The 16,451-nt window shown below is 37.9% G+C and overlaps 1 protein-coding gene across 1 annotated transcript; it reads left to right on the top strand.

Annotated features, from left to right (window-relative positions):
* The first annotated feature begins 368 nt into the window (after window positions 1-368).
* Window positions 369-16,239, top strand: FAM98A (family with sequence similarity 98, member A). Its single transcript, XM_010829843.1, has 8 exons — window positions 369-522; window positions 3,798-3,946; window positions 6,072-6,206; window positions 9,708-9,892; window positions 10,915-10,995; window positions 11,531-11,647; window positions 14,182-14,349; window positions 14,440-16,239. The coding sequence occupies exons 1-8, from the start codon at window positions 470-472 to the stop codon at window positions 15,103-15,105; spliced, it is 1,554 nt and encodes a 517-aa protein (XP_010828145.1). The 5' UTR covers window positions 369-469; the 3' UTR covers window positions 15,106-16,239.
* Window positions 16,240-16,451: the final 212 nt, after the last annotated feature.

Genomic DNA, 16,451 nt, shown 5'->3' with positions numbered 1-16,451 from the left:
TGGCTGCAGACATCCACTCTGGTGACTCTTTGAGACCCAGAGACTCATTCTCAGCCAGCACTCACCCAAATTTTGGGACCCCCACCCCCGACGATCCTCCCCCACCTGCCTCGCCCCATGACTCGCACATGCGTACACCAATTAGAAAAAGTTAGCGCGCTCCCCGCCTCGCCTAAGTCCCCACGCCCAGCTGCCACGCAGCCAGACTTCCTGCCCTTCTTGGGGCCGCTGGCTTCACTATTCAGCAATACGCATGTGCAAAAGGTGTCGCCTAGCCATCCTTTAGCCTGCCGGGGCAGGGCGACAGGCGGAACCAAGTTTCTTGCGCACGCTCCAGGCATGCGCAGTGCAGCGGCTGAGGCGCCAGCTGTTGACTTGGAAGTTCCGGAGAAGCAGCGCATGCGCGAGTGTACGCGTTGCCGGCGAAGAGGGGAGCCTGACGACTCGGAAATTTGAATACCACAGTAGCATGGAGTGTGACCTCATGGAGACTGACATCTTGGAGTCGTTGGAAGATCTCGGGTAAGACTGCCAGTGCACCGGTCTCCCAAACCCCACATTACAGACCTCCCAGGAACTCCTTCTCCGCCTCAGTCAGAGACACCTGCCTCTCCGCGCCGCATCCCGTGGCTCCTGGCTGTCGCCTCCTTGTAGCTCCGGGACCCCAATGCTACGTCCACTGCCTGCCCTGTCGGGTCGGGGTCCTCCAGCTACGACGCCCCTAGGCCTGCCCTGTGCGCCCTGCAGCCGAGTTACCCGCAGCGTTTGTCAGTCATGCGTGTCATTGTCTGGGTTCTGGCTCTCGCCACCACCCTCCCTGAGCTCCTTTCCTTGCTCCCTATCCTCCTGCCCTACCCCCTCACTCTGGAGGTTGCCAAAGTTGATCTTCTGTTTTCCTATTTGTCCTCCAAACTTTCTGCTCCTGTTTTGAGCCCCTAGTCCTACACCACCCCAGTTCTCTCAAAAAAAAAAAAAAAAATCTCCTCTGCCCAGTCATGTCTGCATGCACCCAGGCTTCCCTCAGCCACAAGTCTGTGCGCTGTGTCCGTTCCTCCTGCCAGCTCACTTGTGCACTTAACCTGTCGCCACCTTCTTGGGAATCATGGGGAGTTTCCCTTGATTCTGACCCTGCTTCATTGAGCCCCATTAGCCCTTTCCCTTCGGGGCATCTTCACCCACCAAGTCTCTGTATTTGTTGTGCATTTTGTCTCTCCCCATGACGGTTACCGAACCGTAATTCATTAGTATCTAGAAGCTGGAAATAGGGCTTCTTATCTCACTGGGTCTCCCAGTTCAGGGTGCTCAATTAAAACTTGAGAACTTAGAATTTCTTGGGCTAAATGTGGTTCCAGAAACAAACTGTATGATTAAATATTTGCTTAAAGATACGGTATCCCCCCCCAAAAAAAGGAAAGAAAGAAAAGAAAAACAGATTAAGTAACTATATTTATAAAGTAACGTTACCAAAACCTTCCCCTAGGTTTTACCTTGCTGTGGAAAACCTTTCTTATTTAGGAATGGATACCATGAGGTTTTCCAGCATCTGCCTGTTTAAGTAACTTGTCCTGGCACGGATCTTTAGGAAAGGAAATGGTAGTGCTTATCATCTTTTTTTTTTTTTTTGTCGACGTGAATTGTCATTGTACTTTTCCCCGGAACTTGCTCTGAATTTTCATGAATATTCTAGGCTTTAGGTGGCTTATTTCTTTGATGAGAGCCTATGGAAAAGTCACACTCGGTGAAATGGTGTCTTTTTGGTGGATCTCTCAAACTTTAAACTGCTAGATGTAAGACATGAAACCATTCAGTAAACATTTTTGAGGAACACTTCTGTTGACAGTGTTGGTCTGAGCACTTAAGGGTAGAGAGTGAGGTAGAAGAGAAGTTCACACTGTGAAAATAACGCTGTGGAGAGAACTGAGGAGAACCAGAAAAAGGAGAGGAAGTGGGGAAGGAAAACTGGAAAAGCAAACAAAGTCCTAAGCTTCCTGGAAGAACACTTAAGGAGGAGAGAGGATGGAGGTGAACCTTATTTAAATATAGTCACTCTGCCTGGATAGAGGTCCCTTAACAATTAAGTGATGCCTCTTCTTCCCATTATTGTTCTTTTATTCTCTGTTAACTATGTTTTTCTTCTCTTGGGTAGTATAAAAGTCATTGTCACTATAATAACTCTAGTTAAATAAATCATGGAGATGGGTTGTAATGTAAACCGTGGGATACTCTGAAAATTTGACTATAAATTTTAACATATAACTGCCTAGTTTGGCGGCATTCAGCCATTAAAATTTAGCCTCAATTAAATGACATGTACTTTTCAAGGATTTGCTGTGAAAGATTGAGGGCAGGGGAAGTAGGTGATGGAGGATGAGATGGTTGGATGGCATCCATGGACATGAGTTTGAGCAAACACTGGGAGATAGTGAAGGACAGGGAAGCCTGGTGTGCTGTACTCCATGGGTCACAAAAAGTTGGACATGACTGAGTGAGTGAAAAACAACAACAATTAGAAATAAATGACAATCATTTATTTTTAGCCTGGTACACAGTAGGAATTCAGTAATTACTTGCAGGGAAAAATTAATAAAGTTTAAATGTGTAACAGGAAGAGAAGTTTATAGGCCCAGTTTTTTTTATTTCACTGTCTATTAATAATTTGATTTTAAATCTAGATGCCAAACTGTACTATATATAACCTCATTTTTTTGTGTAAGGTTTCTTTTGTCCCATTAAATATGTAAGCATATAGTTATATTTTAAAAAGAACTGAATGTTATTTCTCTGGCATTTCTGTACCTCTAAATATCGAATTACCTTGAACATATTTAATAAGTATTTATCAATATTACATTTAAAAGATAAAATAACCTTCTAAAAAATGTATATTTTAAAATGACTTTGAGAATGACAAAATACTTAATTCTAGCTATTTTCTAGATTGAGGTTCGTTGTTACTATTGTCTTTTATGAATATTTAAACATTTAATAATTTTTTAAACTTATATTTGAATCCCTTACAAAGGATTGGGATTCATTTGCACCAGTTCACCCAAACATCAACTTGCCAGCAATTATTAAATTAATCTTGGCATTTCTCTGCTACTAGTACGTCTTACTAATTTTAACTATCATTAAATATAGAAGGAGATAATAATTGGCAAGTTTTTGCTTTTAAAGACAGTCATTAAAACCTCTAATTAATTTCTGGAATATCTTCTAGAAAAGATAAGCTAAGTTTAATTTCTCAAATAGTAAACTATAGCATGCACGTGTGCCTGTTCAATTGCTTCAATCGTGTCGGATTCTTTGCAGCCTTATGGACTTTAGCCCACCAGGCCCCTCTGTCCGTGGGTTTCTCCAGGCAAGAATAGTGGAGTAGCTTGCCATGCCCTTCTCCAGGGGATCTTTCCAACCCAGGGATCAAACCCGTGTCTTCTGCACTGCAAGTGGATTCTTTACCACTGAGCACCAGGGAAGCCCAAACTATAGTATAATTTATCACTTATAATCTAGTTTTAATGCTAATTCAATTAAAGTGAGAAAGCAAACTTTTGTACAGTGAGTAAATGTACAGAGGTTGACATAATTTACTAGTATATGTGAGTCTATTCAGTATTCACATATTTTGAAGGGATTAGCTTGTTTTTTTAATGGTTTATTTATATATGCAAGTTTAGAGATTGGTCATTGTAGCTTTATTAAATCATTGCTTAATTAAATAAAATGTGAATATATTACATTTGTAACATATTACATGTGGTTTTTGTTCTTCTGAAGTGTAATTTCTTACTCACCAGTTACAAGGGTCCATTGTTAGAAGATGGAGCTCTGTCTCAGGCCGTCACTGCTGGAGCCAGTTCCCCTGAGTTTACCAAACTCTGTGCTTGGTTGGTGTCTGAATTAAGAGTGCTCTGTAAACTAGAGGAAAATGTGCAAGCAACTAACAGTAAGTAAACATTTCAGTTTTAGGTGCAAATATAAAAATGAAGTTTGTATTTTGAGTGAACATTATCAGTATTACAGCTGAAATTTCAAAGTCTTTATAAATGTAAAAATAAAAATTCATAAGGAAACAGAATGCTTTTTTCCCCCCTCCATTGTTTTTATAGATAAGGTGATTCTGAGTTGAAAACCAGAATGTAGTCATACAGCTGTTTGTGGAAATTGAAAAGACCCTTTTACTGAGATACAAAAAAAATGGAGACAGAGTATATAAGAACTTTTCATTCTTTGTAAAAATTATAAGATCTTAAATTGGTGGCCAAAACTAGAAATTGGGGTATTTTTCTCTGAGGACTACCAAATTCCAGAAGTATATATAACATGTAAATACATTATAATTCTGTTATACATGAGGAGACAAAAACACTTTATTAGGGAACTTTCTGTGTCATAGGAATGTATCAGTAGGTGCATCACAATCAGATCCATCATCATCAGATTTATGGTGTGGAGAGCTGTTTGATATTTGCCAATTTTGTTACTGCTTTAGCACTAATTTTGATGCTGTGAAAGAATCAAAAGCTTGGGACCTGACACTCCACAACCTGGTTCCCTCCTATCATAGGTAAACCCATAATAGGAAACAAAGAAAAATGCTCACTTGCTACTCCACCCTTGTGGAAAACTATACACATAATCCCCTCCTACAGAATCCCATTTCGAAGAGCTTTACTCTTATGTATTTAGTATATTTAATGTGTATAGTTAGTTGCATTCAACTGTAATTGTTAAGGAGAGTGTAGTGTAAAAGTAGTAGCAACAGCTTACACTTACTGAGCACTAGCCATATTCTAAGCACTTTACAAGTGTTAACTCTTTTAAGCCCCAGGGCAACCCTACCAGGCTGCTTTTATTCCTCCTGTTATAGATCAAACAAGGAAGCACAAAGGTTAAGTCCCTTGCCTGAGGTCACACAACCAGTAAGGGATGCAGGCAGGCTGCAGCCCCCAGCAGTCAGGTTTGGGAGCCAGTGTTCTTTACATTGCCTGTTTCCCTGACATTTCAGAGACTGTGGGTGCCTTTGAAAACACTTAATACTAGATGGTAACTGTTTATAACCAGGAGCCCTGTTCAGATGAAAACATACAGAAGTCAATACAAAACAGGTAAATTATAGTGTTTTAGTTGAAGTTGAGAGGGAGTGCTTTGAGATCTCTCTTCTCCAGCTGCCTCTAACAGAGTTCTTTGAAACTCTAGAATTCACAGAACACAGCTTGCAAAACACTGATAGTGCATTCTTCCCATTTTATAGGTAAGAAAATGGAGTCAAATCAAGTGACTCTCTCAAAGTGTATATAGTTAAATTTTACCCCTTTGCAATACTGGATAGAGTACTATCAAAACAGTAAGGAAGAAGAGCATTGCTTTTTCTTGGTTCACCAAGTAAATGCTATATCTGACATGTTAGAATACAGAAATCCAATTCATGTTCACCGTCTTCAAATGGGAATTTTAGACACAACGGAAACAAATGGAGATTAGAACAGTAGTTAAACGGTTCACTTTGTGGTTCACAGGGAAAGAAACTCGGTGAGTGCAGCAGGCTTTGGGGAAGGTTTCATCAAGGAGCAAGACCGTTGGATTTTGATGGATATGTGGGATTTAATTGAGGAGGAGAGGATAGAGGGCCTATCAATCACAGGGAGTCACTTAAGTTAGGACATGTAGGTAGAAATGAGACTGACCATTTCCAGGATGGTGAGGAGACCAGCCTGGCACAGCTAGAAGGAAAATTTCTGGAGGTTGTAGTTAACTACTATATACAAGTAATAGGAATTACTCCTACCAATATACCAGAAAGGGCAAGCAGAGAGGCTATGAAGAATCTTTAAAGGCAAACAGAAAAAATTAGATTGGATGAGGTGGAACTTAGGAATCCATTAAAGGTAGTAACCTGATGAAAACTGTTTAAGAAAGCAAATAGGCAGTTGTGTGAGAAAGGATGGATTAGAATAGAAAGGAACTTTTGTTAGGAAAATACTATTAAAATTTTCAATTTATAGATAATTACTATGCCAATGGGGAAAACAGTAATTTTTGTTAAATAAGATTATTTTCATTCTTAAAAGGCCCAAGTGAAGCTGAAGAATTCCAGCTTGAGGTGAGTGGGCTACTAGGGGAGATGAACTGTCCATATCTTTCACTGACATCTGGGGATGTGACCAAGCGCCTTCTCATTCAGAAGAACTGCCTCCTTTTGCTCAGTAAGTTCATGGCTACTAGAATGTAGCTATTATTTTCTGTTTATGTTTTCCATGACTAATAAAACAGTTGAAAGAAAACTTTGTTTAAAATTTCTAACCAAGAAGCTAATGGTGGGTTCATGCACTGGTAGCAGTGTCCTTTTGTAATCGCTACTCTTACAGTTTAAGTGCAGTGTGGTGCTCAGCCTGCTGTTCTTCACCTAACATGACCAAAAGTAGTGCTAGAGGGTTATCCAGGTGTGGCATCATCGAAACATCAGTGTTCTAGACCAGAAGCACACTAAAATCAACTAGGAAGATACTATGGAAATAATGAAGATTTTTTTTAATTTGTGGACAGTAACCATTCTAGGCACAGTAAATGGAAAATGTAATTATTTAAAGTATTTTGTGTTGTTATTTCTTTGTGGCTGGGTAATTATTTGTGGATTTTGATTTTGTTTGTAAAGATGTCAAATTACAATGTAAGCATTTCTAGAATACTATTTGGATTGTTCCTGTACTTACTGATCAGTTGGGAAGTAAATTTTTATGAAAAGTTATTTCCTTCTATGTTATTTTTTTTAATATACTAACTACTATTTTTCTTTTCACCCTGAGAAACAGTAAGTAGACTCACAAAGTTTATTGCCTTATGTAAACTCTCCAATAAATAACCACCAGTCATCTTAAACTCAGAATTTTTGTAGCATTCTGAGACACATTTAGATTAAGCTTTGGTTAAGTGAATATTATAGTTCTTATTATGACAAACACAGTTCAGAGCATCTTTCAAATGTTTGTCTTTACAACTTAACTTTGGCTTCTGAAAAATGATTCAACTCCAATTTTGAATGTTTAGTTTTTTAAAAAGCGTATGTTCATAGCCATTATATTTAGGAACTAAGGTATTCTAAAATCACTTTAACGTCCCCTTTGTCAAATGATTGTTACTAGGTGGGTATAGGGGTGGTGGATGGGTGCATATTGTTAGATATTGCTTCAGATACTGATATTGCTGGCATGTAGTTCTTATACATGCATTCATTATCCTTCAAATTGTATAATTTCAATAACTGGCTCAGCCACAGTATACTCACTGAATCTTCCTTTGTAGCACTGCTTATCCTTACCAATACCTGATATTTGGCACTTAGAATATGTTATCTTACATAGGAAGACAACAGCTGTGTGGAAAGCTCAGTAAGGACCCTGAATTAGCTAATTCTTCCAGAGAGCTCAGAGTTTGGTCTTTCTGTTCCTGATACTTATAAAAAACCACTTGGAATATAAATATTTTATAAAAATGCCTTTAACTCTTTCCTGTTTCTTAAGCAGACTGTTCTGAACATTATTATTTTGGACTCAGGGTCATCATTATATTTTAATGTGCTGTTACCTCAAAAGCTCTTCAAAAATATACAACTGTTTGCTCCTCAACTAAATGACTAAATCAACTAAAGCTTACTCTGCTTTTGGAATTCTTCATGCATACATACACACTGCTCCCTTCCTTCTCTTTATCTTTGCTTCTGCTCTTTCCTCTTTCTGAATATTCCCCGGTTTGTATCCTCTCTCATGCTAGTACGCATTTATGTACATGTACTCATTCTCTTTTCAGTCTGTATAAATATTTCTCATCTTTCCAAGTATCAGTTGTCACATCTCAGTGCTATAATTTTACTTGCTTCTTGCAGCACCCTACCTTATTGAATTGAATCTTTTAATACATTGTGTCCTAAACCTCGTTAGAATTATTAGTAAAACAGAATAGTGTATTCTCTAATAGTCTATAGTGGCTGAAAAACTCTCATGTGTCAGGTTAAGAACTGTTGTGGCTGTTCATTGGCCTTTGTGGTTGTCAGGATATTAATATTTCCCTTAGGTATAATAAGTCTGGTATCTTTGTATGCATATATTCTTTATTTCTAATTAGATTGTCAGTAGAGATAATCTTTTTTTGTTGTGTTTTATATCTTTCGTGCCTTTTCTGATATTTTGAACCCACCGGTTACAGTTAATGCTTTTTGATGATAATTGTGTTGGTAAACTAATTTTGTGAATGCCTGAGCTATGTTGTCCCAAATTTAGAGACCAATTTATTAAATAATATATATGATTTTCTAGAGCAAGGGTTGGCAAACTTTTTCTTAAAGGGCCACATAGTATATATTTTCTGCTTTGTGGGCCATAAGGTCTCTGGCAACTACTTAACTCCACTGTTGTAGCATGTAAGTGGCCATAGATGACATGTAAATGAATTTTAGAGTGTGGCAACGTTGCAGTAAAACCTTATTTACAAAAACAGTTGATTATTTTCATGGCAGTGAGGTTTTACTGTTTTGATCTTTTAACTCATGCAGTTTGCTATACAGAACATGTTAAGATTCTATCAAACCCATTTAGGATGACCTTTCCAGAAACTTAGTTGTTTATTCTAGAATAGGATTTGGCAGCTTTTCAGAAATGGTCTGCTAAAATTATGACCCCTGTACTTCTCACATTACACCTTGGGTGTAGGAAATGAGATATTCAAGCTGATCATTCTTTTATACTTACTGTAGGGCTTAAGAGCCCAGAAAATGTCTTTTTCCAGCTCTCTTCCTAATATTGTCAGAAGGTTCTCACTTTGTCACATAACCTGAAATCCTACGATCCAAATGATTATTAAACATAAGGAATAAGATTGAATATTTTTACCTTCAACTGATTTACCTGAAGCAGATTGCAGCCCTCATTATACCTGGCTGAAGTCAGCAAACAAGGGAATGATACTGATATGAAAGGACTCCGCCCAGAAATGATTAGAAAGTTTGGGGTTTTTTCTTTTCCCCCAGGGGAGGGGGTGAGAATGAGGAATGTAGGAGGAAAGGGAATGTTAAGAAGAATATAGATGAAAGAAGGTATTGTGTGACCTCCAGAAGGTTACATTAGGCTACTGGAGACCATGCATAAAAAAGGTGTTTGTAAATTTAGTACCTTCCCCCTTCTCTTGTAAGTGAAGCTTTGACTACTTAAAAATACTCTTTCACTCCAGTCTTAAACAGACTACCTGAGTGTTGGAAGGTAAGAGGGCAAGATAGTTATATCACTGGTGTGTATCAGTTGTGAGAAGTAAAATATAGATATATGTATATATATAACTTTTTTAACTGTTGCTGAAAATTAGCCACCTGCCATCTTTGCCAATTTGTTAACAGATGCCAACCCATGTTCTGGAGGTTCCTTAATAGTGAAATACAAGAATCAGATTTTAAGATGTGATCTACCTTGATCTTTTGGTTTCCGAAAAGAATTGTTTGCTTTTAAATCAGGCTTTAAACATATATTGGTTAAATACTGAATTACAGAACCAGTTTATGTGTTACATAATTTTCAGGTAAAAAATGGTTTTTCTTTCTTGTTTTTATCCATTCTTGCAGCTTTATTACATATCATTAGGTCTATAGAGTTGTGACTCCAGACTTATGACTATTAATTGTAGCTGTATCTCATTTTGAAATCTTATTTTGTTTACTTCAGCATACCTCATCTCAGAACTAGAAGCTGCCAGAATGCTCTGTGTGAATACTCTTCCAAAAAAAGCTCAAGAAGGAGGCGGTAGTGAGGTCTTTCAAGAGTTGAAAGGCATATGTATTGCTCTAGGAATGTCCAAACCTCCAGCCAATATAACTATGTTCCAATTCTTCAGCGGGATTGAAAAAAAAGTAAGACCTTTAGTACCAGATTGTAGTGTATTAAAGGCATAGTCCTACAGTTGTTTGAAATGAAGCAAGTTAATTTCTCTTAATGGGAACCTAATGTACATATTTTTAAGTGATTGTTACTAAATGAGTTTTGCATTTTAAATCCTAGATACCGTCAAGAAAAATTGGTATTTTACTATTTTTTTAAACATATTAGCATGTTTCTTTTTCAAAAAGGAACCTTTGCACCTTGATTTATGAACTGAAATAAACTAGAAATAATGTAAAGAAAATTAGGACTTAAGTCCATTTAAAACTTATTTTATCATTGAACTTCGATACAATTAATTTTAAGGTCTTTATCATTAAATTTTACCACCATTCTCCCCATTGACTGGACAGAAAATAATGTAAATGTTTTGGGATTTTAATCCAGTCACTTTAAGTCTTACATGTTTCATTTGACAAATTAGTTATGTTAATTGCTAATATAATCTAGTACATGAAAATAAGTCAGAATTGTTTTTATACCACATATTTTCAACAGTTAAGAGTCTTTATATAATTGATTAGGAACAAGCAATTTCAATTAAAAAATTAATGAACAGAAGAGAATGATATAGCAGAGTTATTCTCTATATGCATATCTGCTGGACTCTTAAGAATTGGTGTATTTGCCTTGTGGGGTAAATGGACACCATGATGCACAAATTTGGCTGAACTCTACGGGGGAGCAGCAGTGTATCCATAGTCCATATTTTTCTGTGTGTTCATTCATTCATTCAGCAAATTCATATTGAGTGCCCACTGTTGTCAGGCACTGTTCCAGGTGCAGTGAAGGACTCATACTTTCATAGACACCTGAGGAGTGGGTCAAGTGAGTGTCTTTATCGTGTGGGTCTTGTACATTTCAAAACATCCTCCACCTTTGCCTCTGTCAGGAATCTTCTTTTGATGGCAGGATATGATGGGAGTTGGGAAGATGAGGAGGATGTGTTTTACTTTTAGATTTGTTTATTCATTCATTTATGTTTTTGTGTCAGTTAAAGGAAACATTAGCAAAAGTTCCACCTAATCATGTGGGAAAGCCTTTATTGAAGAAGCCAATGGGACCGGCCCACTGGGTGAGTAGTGAGCATCCTGAGTAAACTTTGTAAGGAGCCATCTACCTATCTCAGGATATTTATGTTTGTGCTTTGAAGTTATATTCTCTAATATGGTGGACATCCTTAGAATCATTTTTGTAAGTCTTAAGATTTATCCAAAATAATTTTATGTAACGTTAGAAGTACTTCTTTCATAATTTGTAAAAAATTTCACACAGCTGATTAAATTGAAGTTCAGTATGATGCATGTTTCTAATTGCCAAATGGGTTGCCTTCAAGCCAGAAGCTTCACTGGGCTGAGCTCCACACAGTGTGTTATAGGAAAACTAAATGAGAATTTTGTACTTACATATTCTTTGTTCTATTTTGAGATGACATTATTATGCCTGTCATTTCATTAGTTTATTATAACTTATTATTCTGTTTAGTATATAACCTAAATCGTTTTGTGCTGATGCTGGGCATTCAGTTGTGAATGAAGCAGTTTCTCCCCTTTTGGAATAGGGGGTCAAGCAGATTTAAATTCTAACTGGTCTTTTTAATTTTGTTTCAGGAGAAGATAGAAGCAATTAACCAAGCTGTGGCCAATGAATATGAAGTTCGGAGAAAGCTGCTAATAAAACGTTTGGACGTCACCGTCCAGTCTTTTGGCTGGTCTGACAGAGCTAAGGTACACATTAAATCACTGAAAAGAGCAGAGTATTTCTGGACATGATCTTTAAACATACTTAACACAGCTTAGAGAAGGCAATGGCACCCCACTCCAGTACTCTTGCTGGAAAATCCTATGGACAGAGGAGCCTGGTAGGCTGCAGTCCATAGGGTCGCTATGAGTCGGACACGACTGAGCGACTTCACTTTCATGCATTGGAGAAGGAAATGGCAACCCACTCCAGTGTTCTTGCCTGGAGAATCCCATGGACAGGGGAGCCTGGTGGGCTGCCGTCTATGGGGTCGCACAGAGTCGGACACGACTGAAGTGACTTAGCAGCAGCAGCAACACAGCTTAGACATAGTGCAGACTGTAAGAGAAATACGTAGGAGATACACGTAGGGGTTTTTCTTTAGGGAATTACTGAGGAGCCATTCAGCAATAGTGAAAACATTTATTTTTCAATTTTTTAATATTTTTCAGCAAAGCTATATGTTGTAAACCCTACTGGAAGTATCCATTTATAAGAGAAAAGTAGAGTAGCTAAAAATTACTAAAAATAATAAAATTTTAAATTACTTGTTTATTGTACTTTAAGCTAACAGTTTAACTTGCTAATTAAATAAATTAATTAAATTTAAAATACTGATTTTGGAAGACCAGATATTGTGACCCATTTATAGAGAATTGGAGAATCCAGTAAAACTTCATTTTCTTACAGCTTAAATAAGATAATCCAGGTAAAGGTCTTGGTCATTCCAACCGATATTTATTAAATTATCTAGTATTTTATCAGTAAGTGGTAATTAATTGGCACAATTGGTTAATCTGACCTTCTTAGAACCCTGAAATAGAACTAATTCTTGAATTTATGTGGAGATTGATCCAAAATGTTAGAAGTTCCCTTAATGGTGGATTCATTTTTAAAAGTAGATTTTTTCTGAACTTTAATTGACTGAGAAAAGGTTTTTATTTAGTTCTCCCATTATCTTCCTAATACAATAAATGTTAGTTTCACCTAAAATCTTTAAACCATAGTATAGTCCTATTTAGCTGCTAAATTGACGGGGTAGATATTTACTGAATTACAATATCTTAGTGTTGGAAAAGGGTCTTAGAGATCAGTCTTAACTCCCCTCATTTTGCAACTAAAAACAAGTGGAGACCCAAGTAAATGGAAGGTTTTGCCTGAGATCTCACAGTGAGTCAGTAGTAACACAGGGAATAAATTGTTCTTTTTGGGGCCTGTTGTTGAGGAGATAGCAGTCCTTTCTTAAAATATCTTTGATGATAACAATCATTTCACTCTTGGCATAATACTGTACTTCAACAACAAAAACCTGCAACTTTCAGCTAGAAAAGCATGCAGTGATTGATGGATGTGCATGGACCCAAGGTATTAACACTGCAGCTCTGGGCTTAACACTGCCATTAGCGGACTCTACTTCTGGGGTTCTGATGCAGGATGTCTGAGCTTCTGTTTACTCTTTGAACTTTTGTTTCATGTAATGAAATTTGTGTATTTATATCTCACTTTGAAATACATTATAAAATCAGTTTTATTTGAAGCTTATATGAAACTATTTTCTCAAACTTGTTTCTATTCACCTAAAGATTGATTGAGCCCTTACTGTAGGTACAATAGTGACCACAAGGAAATGAAACATAAGACATTCAGGAAATGTTTCCCAGACAAGCTAATCTCTTTAGCCTTTTAATTATTAAAGAAAATTTAAAAAAAGAAAGTCCTTTGTCATCCCACTGTCTTCACCACGATAGCTGTTTCATTTTAGCATTATCTTCTTTACATATATAATCATAGTAAACATCTTTTTTACACCTTTTCACATAATATAATTTAAACTTTTACCATCAATGTTTGAGTACCTGCACATCACTAACAGACTGAGCAATTACGTTTTGTTCTTGTGCTATTTTCCTGTGTATTGTAGCTGTAGCTGTTGCTTGCAAAATTTAATAGGTAAGAATTTGTTGTTGTTTCCCCGCATTTAGGTTACTTTAATTTGCATTTATTGATCTGTCTGGAAAACATGTTTTGTATTTATTGGAACTTTATTTTATCTTGTGTAAACTTGCTCTTTATATTCTTCGTTCATTCATCTTTTGTGATCTTATGTTACAAATACATTAAACGTACTTCTACTAAATGGTTATAAAGTAGACTCTCTTTTTCTTATTTATAATAGAAATGCCTTCATTTTATCTATTTAAATATAAGATACAGATAAAGTGAAGGCATTTGAGACCAGTGGCATGGGAAACCTTTTTGTTCCACAGTCTTAAAGGGAAGCCCCTTTATCTCCATACCCCTTCTGTCCCCTTTATCATTCCTTGTTGTATCAGCAGGTCCGACAGCTATACTCTAAGATAGTTCATCACTAGATAGGAGCAGTGGTGAGTATGTAACTTTTTCTCTCATTTGGAGCCTAGTAAATACTATCATCAAACATTTCGAAAATCTTTAACTTGTTTAGTATCAGTTTCTGTGTCACGTTGAAAACCAACATTTGTCTTTGAACACTTTCTTTCAGAGTCAAACAGAAAAACTGGCGAAGGTTTACCAGCCAAAACGCTCAGTCTTATCTCCTAAAAGTACTATTTCTGTTGCCCACCTTTTGGCTGCAAGACAAGACTTGTCAAAGATCTTAAGGACGAGCAGTGGCTCTATAAGAGAAAAGACTGCCTGTGCCATCAATAAGGTGACAAGACTACCTTTTCTTTCTAACTCATTTATTTATGTTTTTAAAATAAAGTAATTTAAAATTTAAAATATCTTTCGTATCCCATAGGTGTTGATGGGCAGAGTTCCTGACAGAGGAGGTAGGCCCAATGAAATCGAACCTCCACCCCCAGAGATGCCACCCTGGCAGAAGAGGCAAGATGGCCCCCAGCAACCAGCAGGAGGACGAGGAGGCGGGAGAGGGGGCTATGAACATTCCTCATACGGAGGACGAGGAGGTCATGAACAGCAAACAGGAGGCAGAGGTGGACGCGGCGGCTACGACCACGGTGGCCGCGGGGGAGGAAGAGGAAATAAGCACCAAGGAGGCTGGACAGACGGAGGGAGCGGGGGAGGGGGCGGCTACCAAGATGGCGGTTATCGAGATTCGGGTTTCCAGCCCAGCGGCTATCACGGTGGCCACAGTGGTGGCTATCAGGGCGGTGGTTATGGTGGCTTCCAGACAACTACATACACAGGAAGTGGGTACCAGGGTGGTGGATATCAGCAGGACAATAGATACCAAGATGGTGGGCATCACGGCGATCGAGGCGGGGGTCGTGGAGGGAGAGGGGGTCGTGGAGGCCGAGGCGGACGCGCTGGCCAAGGAGGAGGTTGGGGAGGAAGAGGGAGCCAGAATTATCATCAAGGGGGGCAATTTGAACAGCACTTCCAGCATGGAGGTTACCAGTATAATCATTCTGGATTTGGACAGGGAAGACATTATACTAGTTGAGGCTACATAGAACCTTACATTTTGCTAGAGCTCAAGTAATAGAAACTTAGTTTCAGAATCCTGAATTCAGCATTGATTTTGAATTAATGTGAGACCACCGGTGACAGGCAGATTCCTGCTTGGCATAAGCATTTGTAGGTCTTCATACAATACTGTTCCTTTGGTTTTTTTTAAATGGACTTACATAATGCCGTTTATTTGAGAAACACATACAATATCTCTCCTTTGTATGAAGAATTTCTTAAAAGGTAATTAAAACTGCCTTTAACTGACCAGTAGACTAATTCCACAGTCAGAACATGTGTATTTTTCTGAGGAAATTACTTGAACAAGTAGTTTTCATGTTTTCAATATGCAGTTTTGAAAAATGAGAATTCTTCTAGATTTTTTTAGATTTACAACTAGGAAACCTTCCTCATATTAACAATCCATTTATATGTGTTTTCCTTAAAGTATTCTAATGCCTATTTTCCAAGCACAGTTCTGCCCTGATTGGCTTTTTCTTCAGAGAGGTTATGCAACATTAGCTTCATGATAGAACTTTAAGGTCAGTTCCTATTAAATGAGCTCTTCTGCAGATAGCACATTAAGTAGCCTTATCCTTTTGACAGAATACTGTACCATATGCTCAACTCTGAAAACCTTGAACACGGCCAAAATCCATAAAGATTATAAAAGCAGACTAAGTTGTGAACCTATAGTACCTGTAGTCATTTAGTTAAGTTTAGCAATTCAAACTGACCTGCATCCATTCAAAACAAGTTCCTCTTTCAACTTTATTTTTACTTGAAATCTGCTAGAAGAAACAGCAAACTGAAATTTGTTTTATGCACGAGTTAATACCACTGGCTCAGCAGATACAAGTTGGTTTGCTTTGGGCAGGAGACTTTTTGTAATGAAAGAAATGCACTACCGAGTAAGAGGACAGACTTTTGCTTAGAGCAGGAGGCCCTTTATTATTGCTGCAGAAAACAAAAGCCTGGCTGAGTTGATGTTTGACACTCACCTTTACTGAAATCTACATGACGCTTCTTGCTGGGTTTTTGTACACGTAAATATTGTCAAGCTGTGAAAGAAAACGGCTGGAGGTGTGCTTTGTGTGAAAGGTGAGCAATAAAGTATCTGTATGTTCTCTCTTTGGTTTGAGTTTTATTTTAGACACTTTTTTTAAACTGATGAGTTTGAGCAAGCTCCAGGAGTTGGTGATGGACAGGAAGCATGGCATGCTGCAGTCGATGGAGTCGCGAAGAATTGGACACGACTGAGCAACTGAACTGAACTGATTCTGGACGCTTGCTTCAAGCTTATGAACTAAGGCCTTTGTTCCCCAAAGATTCTAAAGTGTT

Source organism: Bison bison, unplaced genomic scaffold, assembly GCF_000754665.1.
Source record: "Bison bison bison isolate TAMUID 2011002044 unplaced genomic scaffold, Bison_UMD1.0 scf7180017864508, whole genome shotgun sequence".
NCBI classification, from domain to species: Eukaryota; Metazoa; Chordata; class Mammalia; order Artiodactyla; family Bovidae; genus Bison; species Bison bison.
Note: the sequence above shows the minus strand (reverse complement) of the source record. Positions and strands in the feature narration are given on the sequence as shown.